The 23,449-nt window shown below is 44.2% G+C and overlaps 1 protein-coding gene across 2 annotated transcripts in view; it reads left to right on the top strand.

Moving 5' to 3' along the window:
- The window catches only part of zc3h7bb (zinc finger CCCH-type containing 7Bb), a 92,376-nt gene that overhangs the window by 6,933 nt on the left and 61,994 nt on the right, over window positions 1-23,449 (top strand). For both annotated transcript variants that reach the window (XM_067974655.1, XM_067974654.1), the window contains exons 2-6: window positions 6,788-6,889; window positions 13,519-13,558; window positions 18,019-18,216; window positions 19,106-19,264; window positions 23,198-23,278. In XM_067974655.1, the coding sequence (XP_067830756.1) occupies window positions 6,822-6,889; window positions 13,519-13,558; window positions 18,019-18,216; window positions 19,106-19,264; window positions 23,198-23,278 (546 nt within the window). In that variant the 5' untranslated portion in view covers window positions 6,788-6,821. The remainder of the gene's footprint in view (window positions 1-6,787; window positions 6,890-13,518; window positions 13,559-18,018; window positions 18,217-19,105; window positions 19,265-23,197; window positions 23,279-23,449) is intronic.

Here is a 23,449-nt window from a genome sequence, read left to right as displayed (position 1 = left end):
GTTAAGCTAATTGGTCTATAGTTCCCTGGACTTGTTCTATCTCCCTTTTTAAATATAGGAATAACATTAGCTGTCTGCCAGTCCTCTGGCATTACTCCCTTTTCTAGTGAATTTTTATATATATGTAGAAGTGCCTCTGCTATCTCCTCCCTAACTTCTTTTAATATTCATGGATGCAATCCATCCGGACCAGGGGCCTTATCCTTTTCTAAGTTTGATTAGTTTATCAATTATCTCCCCCCTTTCTATCTTAAATGTTTTATTTTATTTTTCGATCTCTTCTTCTAATGTCCTGCTCACCACGTTAGTCTCCCTGGTAAATACAGAGGCAAAGTAACTATTCAATATTTCTGCCATTTCGCTGTCGCTGTGGGTTTACCTTGTGCATTCCTTAGTGGCCCTATCCCTATTCTGATTTTTATTATTTATGTATTTGTAGACTACTTCACTATTTCTTTTTGTATTCCTTGATAATTTAACCTTGTCGTTCCTCTTTGCTTTCCTAATTGTTTTGTTGACTTCTTTCCTAACCTCTTCGTATTCCCTTTTACCATCCTATTCTTTATTGTCTATGTACTTAGAGTATTGTAAGGAATCTTACAACACCAGGTTATAGTCCAACAATTTTATTTTAAAATCACAAGCTTTCGGAGATTATCCCCTTCGTCAGGTTCACCTGACGAAGGGGATAATCTCCGAAAGCTTGTGATTTAAAAATAAAATTGTTGGACTATAACCTGGTGTTGTAAGATTCCTTACATTTGTCCACCCCAGTCCATCACCGGCATCTCCACATCATACTTAGAGTATGCCTTTTTCTTCAGTTTCAGTTTTACCCTCATCTCTTTATTCATCCATGGTGTTTCATTATTGACTAGTTTGTTCTTGCTTTTTAGAGGAATATACTTCTCCTGAACTCTCTTGATCACCGTTTAAATATTACCCACTGCTGTTCTATTCCTTTTGTCAACATTTTTATCCAGTTTACCTGCCCGAGTTCTATTGTCATCCCTTCAAAATCAGCTTTTTTCCAGTGAGGAGGATATTGATAGACTTCAAGAGGAAATAGACGGGCTGGTGCAATGGGCACACATGTGGCAGATGAAATTTAACACAGAAAAATGCGAAGTGATACATTTTGGTAGGAAGAACAAGAGGCGGCAATATAAACCAGAGGGCACAATTCTAAAAGAGGTACAGGAACAGAGAGATCTAGGGGTATATGTGCACAAATCGTTGACGGTGGCAGGGTAGGTTGAGAAAGTGGTTAAGAAAGCATACAGAATCCTGGGCTTTATAAACAGAGGCATAGAGTACAAAAGCAAGGAAGTCATGATGAACCTTTATAAAACACAGGTTCGACCACAACTGGAGTATTGTGTACAGTTCTGGGCATCGCACTTTAGGAAAGATGTGAAGGCCTCAGAGAGGGTGCAGAAGAGATTTACTGGAATGATTCCAGGGATGAGGATACGTGGATAGACTGGAGAAGCTGGGGTTGTTCTCCTTGGAACGGAGAAGGTTGAGAGGAGATTTGTTAGAGGTATTTAAAATCATGAAGGGTCTAGATAGAGAGAAACTGTTCGCATTGGCGGAAGGGTCAAGAACCAGAGGACACAGATTTAAGGTGATTGGCAAAAGCACCAAAGGTGACATGAGGAAATTCTTTTTTACACAGTGACTGGTTATGATCTGGAATGCACGGCCTGAGGGGGTGGTGGAGGCAGATTCAATCATGGCTTTCAATAGGGAACTGGATAAGTACTTGAAAGGAAAAAATTTGCAGGGACACGGATATAGGGCGGGGGAGTGGGACTAGCTAGATTGCTCTTGCATAGAGCCAGCGCGGACTAGATGGGCCGAATGGCCTCCTTCCTTGCTGTAATCTTTCTATGATTCTACAGCTCCTTCCTGTTCCAGCACTGGTGTCAGTGTCCCATGAAATGGAACCCCTCCTTCCCACACCACTCTCTCAGTCACACATACACCTTCCTGATCTGACTATCCCTATACCAATTAACACGTGGCTCGGGTAGTAATCCCGAGATTACCACCCGTTTGGTCTTGTTTTTTTATTTAGTTCCTAACTTCTGATATTCTCTTAGCAGGACCTCCTCCCTTTTCTTTCCTATGTCATTGGTTCCAACAAACCTCCCTTTCCAAGTACCTCTTCAGTTGCTCCGAGATATCCTTTAACCTTGCACCAGGTGGGCAACACACCCTCCTGGACTCTCGGTTGCGACTGCAGAGGACGCTATCCATCCCCCTAATTATCGAATCCCCTATGACCACGATCTTTCTATTCTGCTCCTCCTCTCCGCCCCCCCCCCCCCGCCCCTGCTTGGACTGCCTCCTGCTCCACAGTGCCATGGTTAGCATTCTGGCTGCCCTCCCCGCAGCCTGCGTCCTTATCCTCACAGGTATCAAGTACATTGTACCTGTTGGATAGGACCAGTTTCAGCGGGACCTCCTTCTCTACCTCCCCCTGGTTCCCCCGAACCTGTGTCGGAGTGTCTAACTCGCACTCCAGTTCAAGGACTCTGAGCCGGAGTGACTCGAGGCAGAAAGATTTCCTGCAGATGTGGCAATCCGTTACAGTCTCGCTGTCCGCAGACTCCCACAAACCACAGTCCTGACACATAGCCTGCATGGCCATTTCTAGTTTTTATTTATTTATTTGTTAGTATTAATTTAATTCTAGAAGTAATAAAATAACTTAGGGTCTAGATTATATTTAGTAGATGGATTTTAGCTTGATTTTAAATTAATTAGTAATTATTCTGAATATTTAATTAACTATTGATTTATATTTTATAGTTAAAGATAGATTGTGTATAGTAAATTAAAGACTTAGCTTAATTTCCTCAGGTTGCACTGCTCCCCCCTCTATGCTGACTATCAATTCACCTTTTGAGATTTTTCCCTGGATTTGTTTAACTGCTCTGGTTTCCCACTCTTTTTAACTGTTTCTTCAGCTTTAAGGCTCTTTAACTAACACTAACCACTAAAGACACTAGCCATCTGTTGTGACAAGGGGTAGTTAGAGCTCTGTTTCTCTGTTCCTTTTTCGAACAACTTTGCCTGCAGCCTTATGCAGAAAAATATCTCGAAACTTGAGAAGGGAAGAGGAGCACACGGAGCAGGAGATGGGGTGGAGGAGGCCGTCAAGGGGCATACGGACCGAATGGGCAGTCAGTCCGAGGGAGATTTCTAAGAGGGTTTTGAAGGAAGGGGGGAGAGGTAGGAAAGTGAAATGTTTTGGGGAGAGTATTGCAAAGTGCAGGAGCGTCGTGACTGAAGGAATGGGCTCTTGATAGTGGAATGGTGGTTCAAGGACACGAGCAGAAATCTGTCTTCAGAGCAGGTGGTGCCATTCACCTTGGACCTGCTAAAATCAGCCGGTCACCTGACATTTTGCCCCTGTTGGCTCTCCCACTGCCTCGAGTTAGCTTCGCCCCCCTCCTTCCCGCTCCCAGAGATTCCCAAACGAGCTTCCTGTAAATCCACTTTTGGGGATATGTCATGTGACACTTTTGTGCAGCACGTCTTGTATCTTATAATCATGGGCAAATTTATTCTGCCCCGGCTCATTGGGTCATTCTACCCACATGAGTGACTCCTTACATTATCCTCAATTTCATTTTCTCAAACAGCTGCAGCAGGCAGGAAGTTCAAACTAACTAAAAAGCAGCTCCAAACTAAGGATAAGTGCAGCAAAGTTTGAAGCTTTTTAAACAATTCTTACAATTACAAGGATACATTTTACTTTCTACCTCTTGCAATTTTTTTTAAACAGGTGTAAAAGAATCTTGAAATGCTGTTTATTTGTCATGTTGCTGTACCTGTACGAGTTGCAATATGTGCAGTGGTGTCTCACCCAAATTCCCATTCTTCACGTGTGAGCCTGTGCAATGAATATGATCAGACTATTTGACCGTGGGGAAGTATCACAGCTTGTCCCCCCGCTTGATATCAACTCACAGGTGTTTTCCAGCAAGGGGTTACCGGATAGCGATCAGGAGCAGGAACTATGGCTGACTTCCCCAGCTGTAGCACTCCAAATGCTGTCCTGGCGGAGACCTTTTGATCTTCCCGGTCTGTATCACTCTGCTGACGACGGAGTGTCCCATCGAATGGGCGACTGAGCCGCGGTTGTTGTGGGTATGCTAATGAGAGAAAAGTCCAGTCTTGGGCGCTCATCTACGGCCGCTCATTGAAAGCCAGGCAAGGCGGGTAGATGAGCTGCCTTGTGTGCCAGGCCCTTGGCAGCCAGAACTTGCAACCTCAAATTCATTCAGACCGACCTGGCAGATGTGATGCCTTCATAGTCTGTCAGTGGCTGTGTCTTCCCAGATATCAGGATTGATATTAAAAGATTTTAAGGTGGCCTTTATTATCTTCAAAGCCTTTCATCGACCCACCTCGCTTGCAATCTCTGGACTGCAGCTCCCCGTAGAAGACACCTTTGGGAATTCTGCTAACTTGCCGATGTCTTCCTGAAATGTTTTACATTTCTTGTTGCTTGCCAAACCCTCTTGTGTCGTCAGATTTCGAGATTGTATTCTCTACGCCCAGTATATACTGAGAACAAAAGCGGGCCCAACGCTGACCCCTGGGGTACAACTCGTCCCACCCCTCTTCAGTCCAAGCAACACCCATTTACCCCAATTCGTTGTTTCCTGTTTGACTTTATGCCCATGCTGCTACCTTTTCTCTTGTATCATACACCTGAATTTTTCTATGTTGGGCATTCTGTAATCAGGAATGCGAGTAACATGTCTAGTCCAACGGAACTGGACCTTTCTGATCATGACTTCAATTCCAATTATATTGCAGCGCTCGAGGACATCAGTGTTAGGTCCCCCTGTCCTGCTTGATATCCTGGATAAACACGCTGAGCCATTTGGTGGAGACGGGGGTGGGGGGGCGTTGTGCCAAGAGTTGATTTCACCCCCCCCCCCCCTCCCCAAATGAAACATCTGGCTGGCAGCCAGCATCTCCCAAGCAATGATTGAAGTCAGGAATGTGGGGAATTATGAGAATGAGGCATGTAGACCCCAATATTCCATTACACACTCTACCCAACAGTGTTGTTACTATTCTTATTTTGTGTATTAGTACCAGTTTGGTTTAATGTTGAGCCATTGTGTTTCTGAATGTAACTTCTCACCTCAAACTTCACCCACTAACTGCGATAGACCAGTAACCACCGATATTTCACCCCGGTGTTACACAGCTCTTTCTGTGCTCTACATTCTGTGTAATTCTGTGCTCTTTCCAGGCATAGTCCAACTCTGTACAAAATCTACAACAGTACTGTTGGGCCTTTTTCACACTTCACTTCGCTTGTAGTACAAATGATTCACAAACCCACTATTACTGAAATTCTAGTGACATCATTGACCAATTCACTGCATTTGCTTTAGAATTGCATCATTTCCCATCAGAATTGGTAAATGCCTCGCCCACTATAATTTACAGCAATCTCTTAATTCCTCCCAAACTGCAAACAAGAGGTCCGACCTGCTCTTCACTTTCGGAGTATCCGTACCATGTTGAAATTATGACGCATCGCACTCCCTCCTACTCTACCTCCCAACTGTGGAACTCCTGACCTCCCTCAGTCTGCTATTTAAAAACCCAAGCTCCACGTCGCCTAATCGCTGCTTCCTGTTGTAACTCATCTTCTGTCCTGTTGTTTCTAATGTTATGGTGCTCTGCGCAATGGCCATAGGTTTCTCGATTTAAAAAGAGAATCTGTAGATATTAGTTTGTGACGGTTTGGCTCAGTTGGTGGTACTTTCTCCTCGGATTAAGAAGGTTCTGGGCTCAAGCCCCATGTTAAGAGTTTGAGCTCAAACTGTAAGCTGGTATTCTAAAGTAGCATAGAAGTAGTGCTGCTTGTCAGACATGCCGTCCTTTTGATGAGATGTGGAACTGAGGACTATCTGCCTCTAGCATTATTACAAAGAAGAATAGTGTTCTGTTCTTCAACCAATACCATCATAAACAAATTAACTCTTCATAGATTTTACTGTACACAAAATGGCTGTTTCACTTGCCCACATAACAACAATCGCTGCACTCCAAAGTAATTGTTTGTGAAGCACTTTGAAATGTTTCGAACTGTGTGATAAGGTTCTAGTCCAATGCTCTCCTGGCCGGTCTCCCACCCTCTATAAACTTGAGTCCATCCAAAGCTCTACTGCCCATATCCTAACTCGCACCAAGTCCTGTTCACCGGCACCCCTGTGTTAGCTGATCTACATTCACTCCCGGTCTGCACTGCCTTAATTTTAAAATTCTGATCCTTGTTTTCAAATCCTTCCGTGGCCTCGCCCCTCCCTACCACTGTCACCTCCTCCAGCCCGACAAACCTCCGAGATCTCTGCGCTCCTCCAACTCTGGCCTCTTGCTCGTCCCCGATTTTCATCGCTCCACCATTGGCGGCTGTGCCTTCAGCTGCCTAGCTCTGGAATTCCCTCCCTGAACCTTGCTGTCTCTCTACCTTTCCTCCTTTAAGAACCTCCTTAAAACCAAGGACTTTGACCAGGCTTTTGGTCACCTGTCCTAATATCTCCTTATGTGGTTCGTTGTCAAATTTTGTTTGATAATCGCTCCTGTGAAGCGCCTTGGGACGTTTTACTATGTTAAAGGCGCTATATAAATGCAAGTTGTTGTAGGTATAAATGTACATCTTTTTTACATTGCCTTGTCATTCCAAACCAATTCTTTTTCACACTTGTCACTCATAAGCAATTCTAACAGTGGTTCTTTTTCTCCACAGACACGGACTGAGACCACCAACTGCAGCTGTTAACATGTCTAGTACCTCTCCAGGCAGGCAGAAACGCAAGGAGGAAATTCAGAAGGGACTGCACTTTATTCAGTAAGGAATGCCTCTTTTAAAAAAAAACACACTTCAATAAGATTATTTTAGGTGTTCCAGCAATCATTTAGATGATGAGCCCATGGGATCCAAGGGAGAGTGGCAAGTTGGATCCAAAATTGGCTCGGTAGCAGGAAGCAAAGGGTAATGGTCGACGGGTGTTTTTGTGACTGGAAGGTTGAACCCAGTGGGGTCCCGCAGGGCTCAGTACCGGGTCCCTTGCTTTTTGTGATCTATATTGATGATTTGGACTTAAAAGTAGGGGGCATGATTAAGAAGTTTGCAGATGATACAAAAATTGGCCGTGTGATTGATAGTGAGGAGGAAAGCTGTAGACTGCAGGAAGATATCAATGGACTGGTCAGGTGGGCAGAAAAGTGGCAAATGGAATTCAATCTGGAGAAGTGTGAGGTAATGCATTTGTGGAGGGCAAACAAGGCAAGGGAATAGACAATAAATGGGAGGATACTGAGAGGTGTAGAGGAAGTGAGGGACCTTGGAGTGCATGTCCACAGTTCCCTGAAGGTAGCAGGACAGGTAGATAAGGTGGTTAAGAAGGCATACGGGATACTTTCCTTTATTAGCTGAGGCATAGAATATAAGAGCAGGGAGGTCATGCTGAAACTGTATAAAACACTGGTTGGGCCACAGCTTGAATACTGATGTAATTGCACTAGAGAGGGTACAGAGGAGATTTGTGAGGATGTTTCCAGGACTGGAGAATTTTAGCTATGAGGAAAGATGGAATAGGCTGGGGTTGTTCTCTTTGGAACAGAGGAGGCTGAGGGGAGATTTAATTCAGGTGTACAAAATTATGAGGGGCCCAGGTAGAGTGGATATGAAGGACCTATTTCCCTTATCAGAGAGGTCAATAACCAGAGGGCATAGATTTAAAGTATTTGGTAGAAGGATTAGAGGGGAGCTGAGGAGAAATGTTTTCACCCAGAGGGTGGTGGGGGGTCTGGAACTCACTGCCTGAAAAGGTGGTAGAGGCAGAAACCCTCAACTCATTTAAAAAGTACTTGGATGTGGACCTGAAGTGCCGTGACCTACAGGGCTACGGACCAAGTGCTGGATAGTGGGATTAGGCTGGGTGGCTCATTTTCGTCCGGCGTGGACACGATGGGCTGAATGGCCGTCTCCTGTGCTGTAAATTTTCTATGATTAAAACAGTGTGCAACTGGTCAGGGCATACTAGAAGGTCCCAGATTCATAGAATCATATAGGACAGATGGAGGCCATTCGGCCCATCGTGTCTGTACCGGCTCTTTGAAAGAGCTATCCAATTAGTCCCATTCTTTCCCCATAGCCCTGCAAATTTCTCCTTTTCAAGTATATATCCAATTCCCTTCTGAAAGTTAGTGTTGAATCTGCTTCTACCACCCTTTTAGGCAGCGCATTCCAGATCATGTCAACTCTCTGCATAAAAAAAATGTCTCCTCATTTCCCCCCTGAATTTATTGCCAGTTATCTTAAATCTGTGTCCTCTGGTTACTGACCCTCCTGCCAATGCTAGTTACTCTGTCAAAACCTTAACCTTCTCTGCTTTGAGGAGAACAATCCCAGCTTCTCCATTCTCTCCACATAACTGAAGTTCCCTCATCCCTGTCACCATTCTGATAAATCTCCTCTGCGCCCTCTCCGAGGTCTTGACATCCTTCCTAAAGTGTGGTGCCCAGAATTGGACACAATACTCCAGCTGAGGCCAAACCAGTGATTTATAAAGGTTTAGCATAAGTTCCTTGCCTGAGTAAGCTGATTTCATTTGGGGCATTGGTAGGGCCCTACGTTAGGCTCAGAACCCCTGGCTAGTGAGGGGAGAAATCAGCCAAGATTTCAGATGTTGATCACTATCCAGTGACCCCTACTGGAAAGCGAGTGCGTTGAAATCAGGTGAGGACGGCATTCGGCTCAGTTGTGATGCCTCTATGGTTGAATACCCTGTTGACACTCAGTGTCTCAGTAATCATTGACAGCAGAGAGAAGTTTATTTCTTCACGTTCGAACCCCCCTCCCCCTCCCCCTCCCTCTTTGAAGACACTCACCTTGCTGAGATATCAATCCTAGATTGATTCTTGGGATGAGAGGGTTGTCCTGTGAGGAGAGATTGAGTAGAATGGGGATATACTCTCTGGAGTTTAGAAGAATGAGAGGTGATCTCATTGAAACATATAAGATTCTGAGGGGGCTTGACAGGGTAGATACTGAGAGGTGGTTTCCTCTGACTGGAGAGTCTAGAACTAGGGGAGCATAGTCTCAGGACAAGGGGTCGGCCATTTAGGACTGAGATGAGGAGAAATTTCTTCACTCAGAGGGTTGTAAATCTTTGGAATTCTCTACCCCAGGGGACTGGATGCTGAGTCGTTCAGTGTATTAAAGGCTGAGATTGATAGATTTTTGGACATCTTAGGGAATCAAGGGATCTGGGGATCGGGCGGAAAAATGGAGTTGAGGTCGAAGATCAGTTGTGATCTTAATTAATGGCGGAGCCGTATGGCCTACTCCTGCTCCTGTTTCTTATGTTTCCAACCCCCACCTACAGTATCTGACCCAAGTGGCTGCTTTTCCTGTGTGAGCCTAGACAGTGGGCGTTGGCAGACCATCGAAATGTCGAGTGGGGCGGGGGGGAATGTCAACAGTTGAGCTTGAACTGGATCCTGCCCTCGTCCGACACCTACACGCTTGCACTTCTACCAGCCACGTGTCACTGGATCGAGTTTTGTCCCCACCTCCTAATTCCAGAGGGACTGAGGCCAATTGCAGATCCTCCCAGCTGAGATTAGCTTTCTCACCACAGACTATCGATTAAACCCAGGTTAAGGCAAAAAAAGGGAAGTTTATGTCAGAGCTCAATACTGCAGAAAGCCGAGAGGAGTATACAAAGTGCAGGGGTGAAATTAAAAGGGAAATTAGGAAAGCAAAGAGAGGGCATAAAAAAATAATGGCAAGGAAAATGCAAAAATGTTTTATAAATACATAAAGAGCAAGAGGATAACTAAGGAAAGAGTAGGGCCTATTAGAGACCAAAAAGGTAACCTACATGTGGAGGCGGAAGATGTGGGTATGGTTCTTAATGAATACTTTGCATCTGTCTTCACAAAAGAGGAAGACGATGCAGAGATTGTAGTAAAGGAGGAGGAGTGTGAAATATTAGATGGGATAAACACAGTGAGAGAGGGAAGTATTAAGGGGTTTAGCATCATTGAAAGTAGATAAATCGCCAGGCCCGGATGAAATGTATCCCAGGCTGCTAAGAGTAGCAAGGGAGGAAATAGCGGAGGCTCTGACCATCATTTTCCATCCTCCCTGGCTACAGGCATGGTGCCGGAGGATTGGAGGACTGCTAACGTGTACCGTTGTTTAAAAAGGGTGAAACAGATAGACCGAGTAATTACAGGCCAGTCAGTCTAACCTCGGTGGAGGGCAAATTATTGGAATTGATTCTGAGGGACAGCATAAATCGTCATTTAGAAAGGCACAGGTTAATCAAGGACAGTCAGCATGGATTTAAGGGAAGGTAGTGTCTGACTAACTTGATTGAATTTTTTGAGCAAGTAACAAGGAGGGTCGATGAGGATAATGCATTTGATGTAATGTACATGGATTTTAGCAAGACTTTTGACAAGGTCCCACATGGCAGACTGGTCAAAAAAGTAAAAGCCCATGGGATCCAAGGGAAAGTGGCAAGTTGGATCCAAAATTGGCTCAGTGGCAGGAAGCAAAGGGTAATGGTTGAAGGTGTTTTTGCGACTGGAAGGCTGAATCCAATGGGGTCCCGCAAGGCTCAGTACTGGGCCCCTTGCTTTTTGTGGTATATATTAATGACTTGGACTTGAATGTGGGGGGCTTGATCACGAAGTTTGCAGATGCTATAAAAATTGGCTATGTGGTTGATAATGAGGAGGAAAGCTGCAGACTGCAGGAAGATCGGTGCGGGTCTGGCTCTCACCTCCCTCACTCCAAAGGGTAGTTGGGGTCTGGAACTCACTGCCTGAAAAGGTGGTAGAGGCAGAAACCCTCAACTCATTTAAGAAGTACTTGGATGTGCACTTGAAGTGCTGTAACATACAGGGCTACGGACCAAATGCTGGATAGCTCTTTTTCGGCCGGCATGGACACGATGGGCCGAATGGCCTCCTGTGCCATAACTTTCTATGATGCCTGTCTGCACGGGTCAGCTTCACACCACACAATGCACTTACCCACTATTCCATTTCAGTCTCCAATATCCAATCATAAATAAGAACGTAAGAAATAGGAGCAGGAGTAGGCCATGTGGACCCCCGAGCCTGCTCCGCCATTCATTCAGATTATGGCTGATCATCTACCTCAACTCCAGTTTCGCACCCGATCCCCATATCCCTCGATTCCCCTAGTGTCCAAAAATCTATCGATCTCAGTCTTGAATATACTCAACAACTGAGCATCCACAGCCCTCTGGGGTAGAGAATTCCAAAGATTCACAACCCTCTGAGTGAAGAAATTTTTCCTCATCTCAGTCCTAAATCAGATATTGGTTCTGACCGTTAGACTTGCTACTTCATTTATTTTTGTGAGGGCATAAAGTCCACTGTTCTTCATCCCTAATTCCTTTGCTCTCTCTGGGTGATGCCTCCCTCTCCCCAAGCCCCCCCCCCCCCCCTCCCCTACCCCCGCGGCTGAGCGGACAGCTGGCCAGCCTCTCCCAAGCCTCAAGCTAATTGCTGGAGGTGCTTTTACTTTGAATCATACGGCACAGGAGGTCATTCGGCCCATCGTGCCTGTGCCGGCCCTTTGAAAGAAGTATTCAATTAGTCCCATTCCCCTGCTCCTTCCCCGTAGCCCTGCAATTTTTTCCTTTTCAAGTATTTATCCAGTTCCCTTTTGAAAGTTGTTCCTGAATCTGCTTCCACCGCCCTTTCAGGCAGCGCATTCCAGATCATGACAACTTGCTGAGTAAAAACATTTCTACTCATCTTCCCCCCCCCCCCCTGGCTTTTTAGGCAATTATTTTAAATCTGTGACCTCTGGTTACCGACCCTCCTGCCAGTGGAAACTGTTTCTCCCTATTCACCTTATCAAAACCCTTCATAATTTTGAACACCTCTATTAAATCTTCTTAAACCTTAACCTTCTCTGCTCCAAGGAGAACAATCACAGTTTCTCCAGCTTCTCCACATAACTGAAGTCCCTCATCCCAGGTACCGTGCTGGTAAATCTCCTCTGCACCCTCTCCAAGGCCTTGACATCCTTTTTCTGTTGCCCAGAATTGGTCACTGTACTCCAGCTGAGACCTAACTAGTGATTTATAACTGTTGCCATAACCTCTTTGCTTTTATCGTCGATGCCTCTATTTATAAAACCAAAAGGTCACTTGTATAACCTTTTTTAAAAAAAGAAACATGCTGGGAGAGCAATCTCCGTGTCGTGCCTTTGACATTTGAGGTCAGCTGCCTGTCTCCGTAGACACGCTGGGATCCAAAGCAGTCCTGTCTGCCTGGAAGTGCAGGAGCAGCTCTCTGTGTTTTCTTCGCTGTAGCAGGAAGCCTCGGTCTGGCAGATTTGTAGACCCACAGTTCTGTGGGCCTGCCTTGCTGTTGATCGATAGGTCCGTCTGGGGATACTTCAGAGTGGAGCTGCTGGTGGGGAAAAGCCATGCGTCTGGAGTTGATTGCATTCGTCTAATGTAAAAGCGTCCTACCGTTTGAAGGACTGTAGCTCGGGGACAACTCTCTGTAATTTTTATACATCCAATCTTTTCCTCCCCCTCAGCAGCACAGGTCAGGTTGACAACTCTGCAGTTTTCGGGGAATTAAACCAGAGTAAACTTAATTCCTGCGTTTCATGATGCCATTAGTTGTTCTCTTACACTTGAGCATTGATTCCGTTGACACATTGACCTGCAATTTGTTTAACGTCAGATCCCATGAAACGACCTGGAGACTGATACAGGAACTCAATAACTCCAGTAAAAGCACTCTGGTATTTCTCGTGCATACTTGTATCGAACCTTGGTAAAACCCCCTTGAGTCATGTGCACAGTTCTGCTCTCCATATTGCAAAAAGGATATAGAGGCACTGGACAAGGTGCAAAAAAAAAATTCACAAGCATAATACCAGAACCGAGAGGTTATAACTATCAGGAAATATTGAACAAGCTGGGGCTGTTTTCTCAAGAAAGGACAAGGCTTAGAGATGACCTGATAGAGGTCTTTAAAATTATGAAAGGGTTTGATAGGGTAGACATAGAAAAAATGTTTCTGCTTGTGGGGTATCCAGAACTAGGGTTTTTTTATAAATATAAGATAGTCACTAATAAATCCAATAAGAAATTCAGGAGAAACTTCTTTACCCAGAGAGTGCTTTGAATGTGGAAATTGCTACATGGAGTGGTTGAGGCTAATAGCATAGATGCATTTAAAGTGAAGCTAGCTAGGTACATGAGGGAGAAAGGAATAGAAGGATATGCTGATAGGGTTAGATGAAATACGATGGGAGGAGCATAAACTCCGCATGTCTCTGCTGTAAATTCTATGTACTGGGGCTGAATTTGTATCGAATGAGTTATAGGTGTCGTTTTCTCTGTATATTAGTCAATATTGCTAAAAAATCTCACTAATAATGTTTCATTTTTCTGCTTCCCCCATCAGATCTCCGTTACCTTACCCAGGAAGTCAAGATGAGTATGAGGTACAAGCAGTTCTTGCTGTTCTTGGTCAATTGTTTTTTTAATTTATTTTTTTGCTCAACCACAAAGCTAGTGGAAGCCTCACCCCTCCCTCAGTGGGAAGAGCAGGGCACCTACACAACCCCACCACTGTCGATGCCGTGTAATTGGTTGAGACGGTGTGTTTCAACAGGGCCTGATGAGGAATGCAATTCAACTTTCCCTTCTGTGATTGTGTATATCCCTGGTGTTCGAGGACTGCAGCGGTTCAAGAAGGCAGCTCATCACCACCTTCTCGAGGGCAATTAGCAATTTTTTAAAAAAAAATTTAATCATTCATTATCCTTTTTAATAACAGATTTGAAAAGCTAGAGGCAGTAATATGTTTAACAATTAACTACATTTACTATCGTTTCAAAACATTCACCTTAAAACTACATACATAGCAGTACACGCAGTGCTACATCTAGAAAGTTACGTATAAAGAATTTCCCGGGAATCGTGAACATGCCAATCCAGGCCTGTTCATGGTACCTCGCCTTCAAGGTAGATAATGTTCCTACTGAGCTTTAGAGAATTCCATTCTTATATGTTTCATTACTAGGACAAATGTCGGTATCCTATATCATCATAAGGGTGGGGGGGCTGCAGGGGGGAGACGAGTGTTCAGGTGAGGGTAAATTTATAAGTCTAAAGAGAAAAGTCAAGGCTGTACAGCAGATTTGGGTAAAAACAAGCAGAGTGTGCCAGGAAGGGACAGAGAGTTTAGCAAAGGGCATTAGTGACTAAGGTCACATCAGGGAAAAATAGTAAAAAGTTAAAGGTGCTATAATCTCAATCCAAGAAGCATTAGTAACGAGATAGATGAATTAATGGCACAAGTAGAGATAAATGGGTTTGATCTAGTAACCATTACTGAGACGTGGATGCAAGGTGATCAAGGTTGGGAACTAAATATTCCAGGATACTTGACTTTTAGAAAAGATGGGCAAAATGGAAAAGGAGAGGGAGGGGTGGGGGGTAGCCCTGATAATGAAGGATGAGATAAGGACAGTAATGAGAAAGGATCTTAGCTCAGAAAATCAGGATGTAGAACCAGTATGGGTGGAGCTAAGAAATAACAAGGGGCAGAAAACAGTGGTGGGAGTAATTTATCGGCCCCATCACAGTAGATATACAGGGTATAAATCAGGAAATTAGAAGAGCATGTAACAAGGGTAATGCAATAATTGTGGGCACTTTAATCTTCATATAGACTAGCCAAACCAAATTGGCAAAAGTAGTTTGGCGAATAAGTTCATGGAACGCACTTGAGACAGTTTTATAGAACAATACGCCGAGGAACCAACTGGGGAACAGGCTATTTTAGATCTAGTATTGTGTAATGAGACAGGGTTAATTAGTAATTTTATGGTAAAGGATCCTCTGGGGTAGAGTGATCATAATATGATAGAATTTCATATTGAGTTTGAGAGTGATGTAGTTAAGTCCGAAACTAGGGTCTTAAATTTAAACAAAGCCAATTACATCGGTATGAGGGGCGAGTTGGCTCAGGTAGATTGGGAAATTAGATTAAAAGATATGATGGTAGATAAGCAATGGCAAACATTTAAAGAAATAATTCATAATTCTCAACTAATATACATTCCCTTGAGGAATAAAAACTCCATGGGAAAAGTGGTCCAATCGTGGCTAACTAGAGAAGTTAAGGATAGTATTAGATTAAAAGAAGAGGCTTACAGTGTTGCCAGAAAGAGTAGTAAACCCAAGGATTGGGAAGATGTAAGAAATCAGCAAAGGATGACCACGAAATTGATGGAGAGAAAAAATAGAAAGTAGAGTAAACTAGCAAGAAATATAAAAACAGATTGTAAGAGCTTCTACAAGTATGTAAAAGGGAAGAGATTAGGCACCTTAGAGACAGGAGAAATTATAATGGGGAAAAAGGACATGGCAGAGACGTTAAACAAAATATTTTGTATCTGTCTTCACAGTAGAAACAACTAAAAACATACCAGTAGTAGGGAAAATGCTAGAATCTATTATCAAGGACGTGGTAACCAGGCACTTAGAAAATCACAATATGATTAGGCAGAGTCAACATAGTTTTATGAAAGGAAAATCGTGTTTGACAAATCTAGTGGAGATTTTTGAGCGTGTAACTAGCCGCGTAGATAAGGGGGAACCAGTGGATGTAGTTTATTTGGATTTTCAAAAGGCATTCGATAAGCTGCCACACAAGAGGTTGTTACACAAGATTAGGGCTCATGGGATTGGGGGTAATATATTAGCGTGGATTGAGGATTGGTTAACGGTCAGAAAACAGAGAGTAGGAATAAACGGGTCATTTTCGGGTTGGCAGATTGTAACTAGTGGGGTGCTGCAAGGATCAGTGCTTGGGCCTCAGCTATTTACAATCTATATCGATGACTTAGATGAAGGGACCGAGTGTAATGTATCCAAGTTTGCTGATGGTACAAAGCTAGATGGGAAAGTAAGCTGTCAGGAGCATGCAAAAGGACTGCAAAGGGATATAGACAGGTTAAGTGAGTGGGCAAGAAGGTGGCAGATGGAGTGTAATGTGGGGAAATGTGAAACTATCCACTTTGGTAGGAAGAATAGAAAAGCAGAATATTTTTTTAAAAGGTGAGAGACTAAGAAATGTTAGTATTCAGAGGGATTTTGACCTTGATACATGAATCACAGAAAGTTAACAGCAAGCAATTAGGAAGGCAAATGGTATGTTAGCCTTTACTGCAAGGGGGTTGGAGTTTAAAAGTAAGGAAGTCTTACTGCAATTATATAGGACTTTGGTGAGACCACACCTGGAGTACTGTGTTCAGTTTTGGCCTCCTTACCTAAGGAAGGATATACTTGCATTAGAGGGGGTGCAACAAAAGTTCACTAGATCGATTCCTGGGTTGAGAGGGTTGTCCTTTGAGGAGAGATTATGTAGAATGGGCCTATATTCTATGGAGTTCAGAAGAACGAGAAGTGATCTCATTGAAATGTATAAAATTCTTAGAGGGCTTGACATGGTAGATGCTGAGAGGTTGTTAGACAAGATTGGGGCTCATAGGATTGGGGGTAATATATTAGCTTGGATTGAGGATTGGTTAATGGACAGAAAACAGAGGGTAGGAATAAACTAGAACTAGGGGTCATAGTCTCAGGATAAGGGGTCGGCCATTTAGAACTGAGATGAGGAGGAATTTCTTCACTTAGAGGGTTGTGAATTTTTGAAATTCTCTACCCTCGAGGGCTGTGGATGCTCAGCCGTTGAGTATATTCAAGACTGCGATCGATGGATATTTGGACACTAAGGGAACCAAGGGATATGGAGATCGGGCGGGAAAGTGGAGTTGAGGTAGAAGATCAGCCATGATCTTGTTGAATGGTGGAGCAGGCTCGAGGGGCCGTATGGCCTACTCCTGCTCCTATTTCATGTGTTCTCATGTGTCCTGTTGACATAACTGCTGCTGTTTAGTTTATTTGTTATTACGCCCTGTTGTGTACACCTCTGACATCTTATCTCTTCCCATCTTTATTACATAGAATTAACAGCACAGAAACTGGCCATTCGGCCCAACTGGTCTGTGCTGGTGTTTATGCTTCACACGAGCCTCCTCCCACCCTACTTCATCTAACCCTATTGCAAATGAAACATTTCCTCTTATCCACTATACTGGCAATCAAAGTTTCTTTTTCACGCTTCCCCCTGCTGTGATATAAAGCTTGTGTGATTCAGCGCACAGTTTAAACCAATTCTGTCCACATTAGCTGTTCTGTCTTTGTTCTGTATTAAAATTATGTAAAAATGTATCTATATTCTTACACCGGGACCAGATCAGTGTGGGCAGAGGCTTGAGGAGGAGGTTGCCTGCTTGAATTGGAGTGCGTATTCTGCTTCACAATCTGTGAACCCACGGAAGAACGAAACTGTAGGGCACAGGTATAAGCCTGTAATTCTCGCCCCCCCAGTAGCAAGCTCGCAGTTCGGGAAGCACCAGGTTGATATATTTCGTCAACATGAGGAAGGTAAAGCTGCCTTGCACATCTCCTACCCGCCCACTTTGGTCAGGATTAGTGTGACGAGCATTGAACTGCTCACTGTGCGGTGGAATGTGGCTCACAATCCAAAATTCCCCATCACAGCGGATTTCCAGTTTAGTTGGGCTTTTAGGAACAAGGCAGTAGAGCAGAGGAAAGACACTGATGTGCAGGAAGGAAAGGAAATTTGTAAAATGAGGCATCTCGAGCTGCTTTTATACTCGCCCTGGGAGTCCCTTATAGATCAGCATCGACAGAGGGAGGGGAACGATACTGTGGTAACCAGGCCAACCAAAAGTGAACATTCTGAGTGAGGGTGCCAAGGGATGTTCCAACGATATGCCAGCAGTCAAAAGGTTGGTACTGTTTCACCCACAATCTAACGAAGGGTTCAGTTTTAATTTGCAATTTTTTTTTTTGTCCTTGTGCTAAGGCTTTTCTACACCAGCTTGTTAAAAACTTACTAGAAGAAGGGAATGGTCTGTACAGAGAGGAAGATTATAAACTGGCCCTGGTCCAGTACGTGGAGGCACTGAACGTAGCACAGTACGCCGAATCGGATGAGGTTGTAATCTCACAACATTTGCTGGAGAAGCTATACGTTAATCGAGCAGCCTGCTACTTCAGTATGGTGAGTATTAGCGCGTTTTAAAAAATTTATAGGTTTCTTTCGGGCGAAAAAGTACACCTGTCCGCAGGTATGATGTCCTGGCCAATATTTATCCCTCGACCAACACCACAAAAACAGATTATCTGGTCATTCTCTCATTGCTGTTTGTGGGAGCTTGCTGTGTGCAAATTGACTGCTGCATTTCCTAAATTACAACAGTATTCAAAAGTATTTCATTGGCTGTAAAGCGCTTAGAGGCGTCCTGAGGTCATGAAAGGTGCTTTATAAATGCAAGCTGATTCGTATTTTCTTTCTCTCTCTCTCTCTATCTCTTTCTCTCTTTTTGTCTTTCTATAATGACTGTGAGTTTGTACAGTGATGGATTTATTGTAACATCATTCTGATGTTGATTTCACTGCAGTGGTGGGTTGTTTTATTGGCTACTTTATGCCCCCTTCTATATTCAGCCAGATGTGCTGATACCCTCAATTGCTGAAAACCACCATTGCTGAATTGCCCCTGTTTGTACTGCGAGCCGATTCTGCAACAATGGACCCACTGCACATGCACAAGTCTTGATCAGGCACAGCCATCCCTTCGTGGCCTATTCATTCTGGCCGGGGCCTGTACCGATGATGGAGGCTGGTAAGGGGACGGAGAAAGATCGGTATGAGTCAACAAGGGCAAAATCTACTGCTGGCCTTTCCGGGCAGGCTGAGAGGCCGCTTGGTTGAGGTATTGCGGGGCGGGTACCTGGGGAACTCTACCCCAGAAAGACTCAGTGCCTTCACAGAATTGGGAGGACAAACAAAAAAAAAAGTGCCCCTTTCCCTTCCTTGGTTGGGGGGGTGGGCGACGGTGGGCAGAAGATAAGAATCTGTGGAGGTGTTGACCATTACTGTTCTTGCAGGGTGTACACGAGAAAGCTCTGGAAGACTGTGAAAGCACGCTAAAGCTCAATGAAAATAACTATCGGGCACTTTATCGGAAAACTCGGGCACTGAACGAGCTTGGAAAGCATAAAGAAGCTTATGAATGCATTGCCAAGTGTTCCCTCGCTGTTCCCCAGGTGAGTATGTCTGTTTACGCTGCAGTGCAACGCTGGGTTTTGTGTTTCCACCTGGACTGGAAATTTATAACATTTACTTGGAAGTGCAGCAGCAGTCCCAGCTCCCCAATCCATGGAAAATACCTATAATTGTACAGGGCAGAAGGAGGCTGGTCAGCCCATCACGCCTCTGCCAGCTCTCCACTTAGTCCCGTTCCCCATACCCTTTAAAATGTTTCCTTTTTCAAGTACCTATCCCCGTCCCTTTTAAAAGCTATTATAGATTCCGCTTCCATAACCAGTTCTAATGGGACATTTCATCTGTGTAACAAACATCTGTGTAAAAAAAAAAGATAAACCTCCTAACCTCTCCCTTTGTTCTTTTGGTGACAATCATAAATTTATGCTCTCTCATTGCCAACTCACTGACCAGCGGTGGTACAAAAGGAAGGAAGTTTCTTGATATATATTAATAACTTGGACTTGGGAATACAGGGCAAAATTTGCAGATGACACAAACCTTGGAAGGGTAGTGAACAGTGAGGAGGATAGTGATAGACTTCAAGAGGATATAGACACTCTGGTGGCATGGGCCGACACGTGGCAGATGAAGTTCAACGCAGAAAAATGAGGAGAGGCAATATAAACTAGAGGGCACAATTCTAAAAGGGGTAGAGGAACAGAGTGATCTGGGGGTGTAAGTGCATAAATCATTGAAGGTGGCAAGGCAGGTTGAGAAATTGGTTAAAAAAGCATACGGGGTCCTGGGCTTTATAAATAGAGATATAGAGTACAAAAGCAAGGAAGTGATGATGGACCTTTTATAAAACAATGGTTCGGCCACAACTGGAGTATTGTGTCCAGTTCAGTGCACCGCACTTTAGGAAGGATGTGAAGGCCTTAGAGAGGGTGCGGAAGAGATTTACTAGAATGATTCCAGGGATGAGGAACTTTAGTTACGTGGATAGACTGGAAATGCTGGGATTGTTCTCCTTGCAACAGAGACGGTTGAGAGGAGATTTGATAGAGGTATTCAAAATCATGAAGGGTCTAGACAGAGTGGATAGAGAGAAACTGTTCCCATTGGCGGAAGGGTCAAGAACCAGAGGCATAGATTTAAGGTGATTGGCAAAAGAATCAAAGGTGACATGAGGAAAACTTCCTTACACAGCGAGTGGTTAGGATCTGGAATGCACTGCCTGAGGGGGTGGTGGAGGCAGATTCAGTCATGGCCTTCGAAAGGGAACTGGATAAGTACTTGAAAGGGCTTGCAGGGCTATGGGGATAGGGCGGGGGAGTGGGACTAGCTTGATTGCTCTCGCATAGAGCCGGCGCAGACTTGATGGGCCGAATGGCCTCCTTCCGTGCTGTAACCTTCTATTATTCTATGATAAGTTAGGCTAAACCTTTATAAAACACCAGTTAGGCCTAAGCTGGAGTATTGTGTTCAATTCTGGGCACCGCACTTTAGGAAGGATGTCAAAGCCTTAAAGAGGGTGCAGAAGAGATTTAGAAGAATGGTGCCAGGGATGAGGGACTTCAGTTATGTGGAGAAACTGGGGTTGTTCTCCTTAGAACAGAGCAGGTTATGGAGAACTTTGACAGGTGTTCAAAATCATGAATGATTTTGAAAAAGTAAATAAGGAGAAACTGTTTCCACTGGCAGTTTAAGCTGATCAGCAGAGGAGACATGAGGAAACATTTTTTTACGCAGCGAGTTGTTATGATCTGGAATGCACTGCCCGAAAGGGTGGGAGAAGCAGATTCTGCAGTAACTTTCAAAAGGGAATTGGATGAATACTTGAACTGAAAAAATTTACAGGGCTATCGGGAAAGAGTGGGGGAATGGGATTAATTGGAGAGCTCCATCAAAGAGCCAGTACTGGCATGATGGGCTGAATGGCCTCCTCCTGTGCTGTAACTGCTATGATACTATTCTATGAAACCCCTCATAATTTTAAACACCTCTATCAGATCACCCGTGATCTAATTGAATGGCGGAACAGGCTTGAGGGGCTGAATGGCCAACTCCTGTCCCTATGTTTCTATCAGATCTCCTCTTAACCATCTTTGTTCTCGTGAAAAGAGCCCACATTCCTCTCTCGCCTTGTCCTAATCACGGGTCGGTGTGACTTCTAATAACAGAAAATGAGGTGATTCCCACAGGTTAACATTTCAGGAGGAGGTGCCCGAATTACCGTATGTTTCCACGTTTTCTGGGGTTTTTTAATTGAATTTTCTGGTATTTGTATTTTTTTTTTAACCTTTTTTTAATGAGGATAAGTCTGAAGCTGATCAGATATTTCCATGCAACGTCTGTGGTCACCCCGTGCAGGGGTGGGGAGGGGTGAGTAGATCGGAGGACCACCCTGGTCAATCTGCTCTTGGACCTGGCGAAAGTTGCCATCCACAGGTCCTGAATGCATAAGATCGATAGAGGGGGGAGGTCCTCTGAATGCTTGCCCCTCTTCCGAAGACTGGTACGTGCCCGGGTGACCCTGGAGAGGGATCGCTTGGTGCCCACTGGTTCGTTTGAAGCGTTTTGCAAAACGCCGGGATCCACTGGACAGCGATAGACATCGTCGACTGTCAGGCTAGAATAATAATCTAATCCCACACGCATTTTTAGATTGCTTTGAGCCAGTTATTTTAGAGGTTCTCTCCTTATTTTGTGGCAATGCTACCAATTGGATTAAACAACATAGAATTACATAGAATTTTACAGCACGGAAACATTTGGCCCAACTGGTCCATGCCGGTGTTTATTCTCCACACGAGCCTCCTCCCACCTTACTTCATCTCACCCTATCAGAATAACCTTTCATTCCTTTCTCCCTCATGCACTTATCGTGCTTCCCCTTAAATGCATCTATGCTATTCGCCTCAACCACTCCATGTGGTAGTGAGTTCCACAGTCTCACCATCTCTGAGTGAAGAAGTTACGTGCCCATTCTGCAAGTTTATTAATGTCTTGTATTTAATCACAGTATTCCTCAGTGTTAACTATACCCCCCCCCCAATTTGGTGTAATCTGCAAATTTTGCATATGAAAGTTCAGGTAGACAGTGTCTCCTGTGTCGCCCTCAGCCACTAATTTAGTAACAACATCAAAACATTCAATCAAATTTGCAAGCCATGACCTTCTCCGGAAGCTGTATTGAGTGTCCCTAATGGTGCCTTCTCTAGCCAAGTGGTCATTATAGGGCATCTCGTGTGATACCTTTTGAGCATCTTGCCTACTACTGAAGTCAATCTAATGGGCCAGTAGTTACCCGGCTCTGTCTTATAGTTCCAACTTTTAAAAAGGATGATATTAACTTGTTCCGTCATTCAAATAGATATTCCACTCTCAGTCCCCAACTCCAGTGAGCTATTAAAGATAAAGAACAAGGGTATCACATAGCACCCGTCCCATTTCTTGTATGGGCTCTCGGGTGGATGTCAGAAGCAGGAGGTTATTGCCATGAGTTTTTTTTCCCTTAACGATGTTTCTCCCTTCCCCTCCTCTCATGAAGGTATTTACTCCCTGGGGAACAATTCCACAAGTGCTGGACCCCTCCAGTATTGATATGATTTCTGAACTAGGAACAGGGGTAGGCCATTCAGCCCCTCGAGCCTGTTCTCATTCAAATAGATCATGCACTACATAAACGCAAGTTCTTTCTTTCTTATGGCTGATTTGTATCTTAACTCCATTTATCCGCCTTGGTTCCATATCCTTTAATACCCTTGCCTAACGAGATCAGTAAACTTAACACTGACCAGGAATTGAACCTGGGACCCTGCAGATCTGTATGGCTCAACTACTCTCTGGATAAACCCTCTGAGCCACCGGGGGAAACATTCTCATAGTGTAAAGACAGTGACTTCCCAAATGTCAATAAGCTTAATCGATAATTCCGTAAAACCATAAGGACTGAAGGTGGAATAATGTATTATCCTTTATTTGTTTAGGATGAAAATGTAGTGAAACTGACACAAGAACTGGCTCAGAAGTTGGGGCTAAGGATCCGTAAAGCATATATCAGACCCCAGGTGGGTGTTAGTGGCCATGCTGTTATGTTTTTTTCCTCTCTTCACCTAATGTTCATTTTCCCTCAGGGATTACTGGAAATTGATCAGGCGCAGGAACTCTGGCTGATTTTGTTACCCGCCTCACCTACTAGCCCGCAGTGCTGAGCCCCATTGTAGTGGCTAAAACAAAGC

This window comes from Heptranchias perlo, chromosome 40, assembly GCF_035084215.1.
Source record: "Heptranchias perlo isolate sHepPer1 chromosome 40, sHepPer1.hap1, whole genome shotgun sequence".
Lineage (NCBI taxonomy): Eukaryota > Metazoa > Chordata > Chondrichthyes > Hexanchiformes > Hexanchidae > Heptranchias > Heptranchias perlo.
This window is presented reverse-complemented; position numbering and strand designations above follow the sequence as displayed.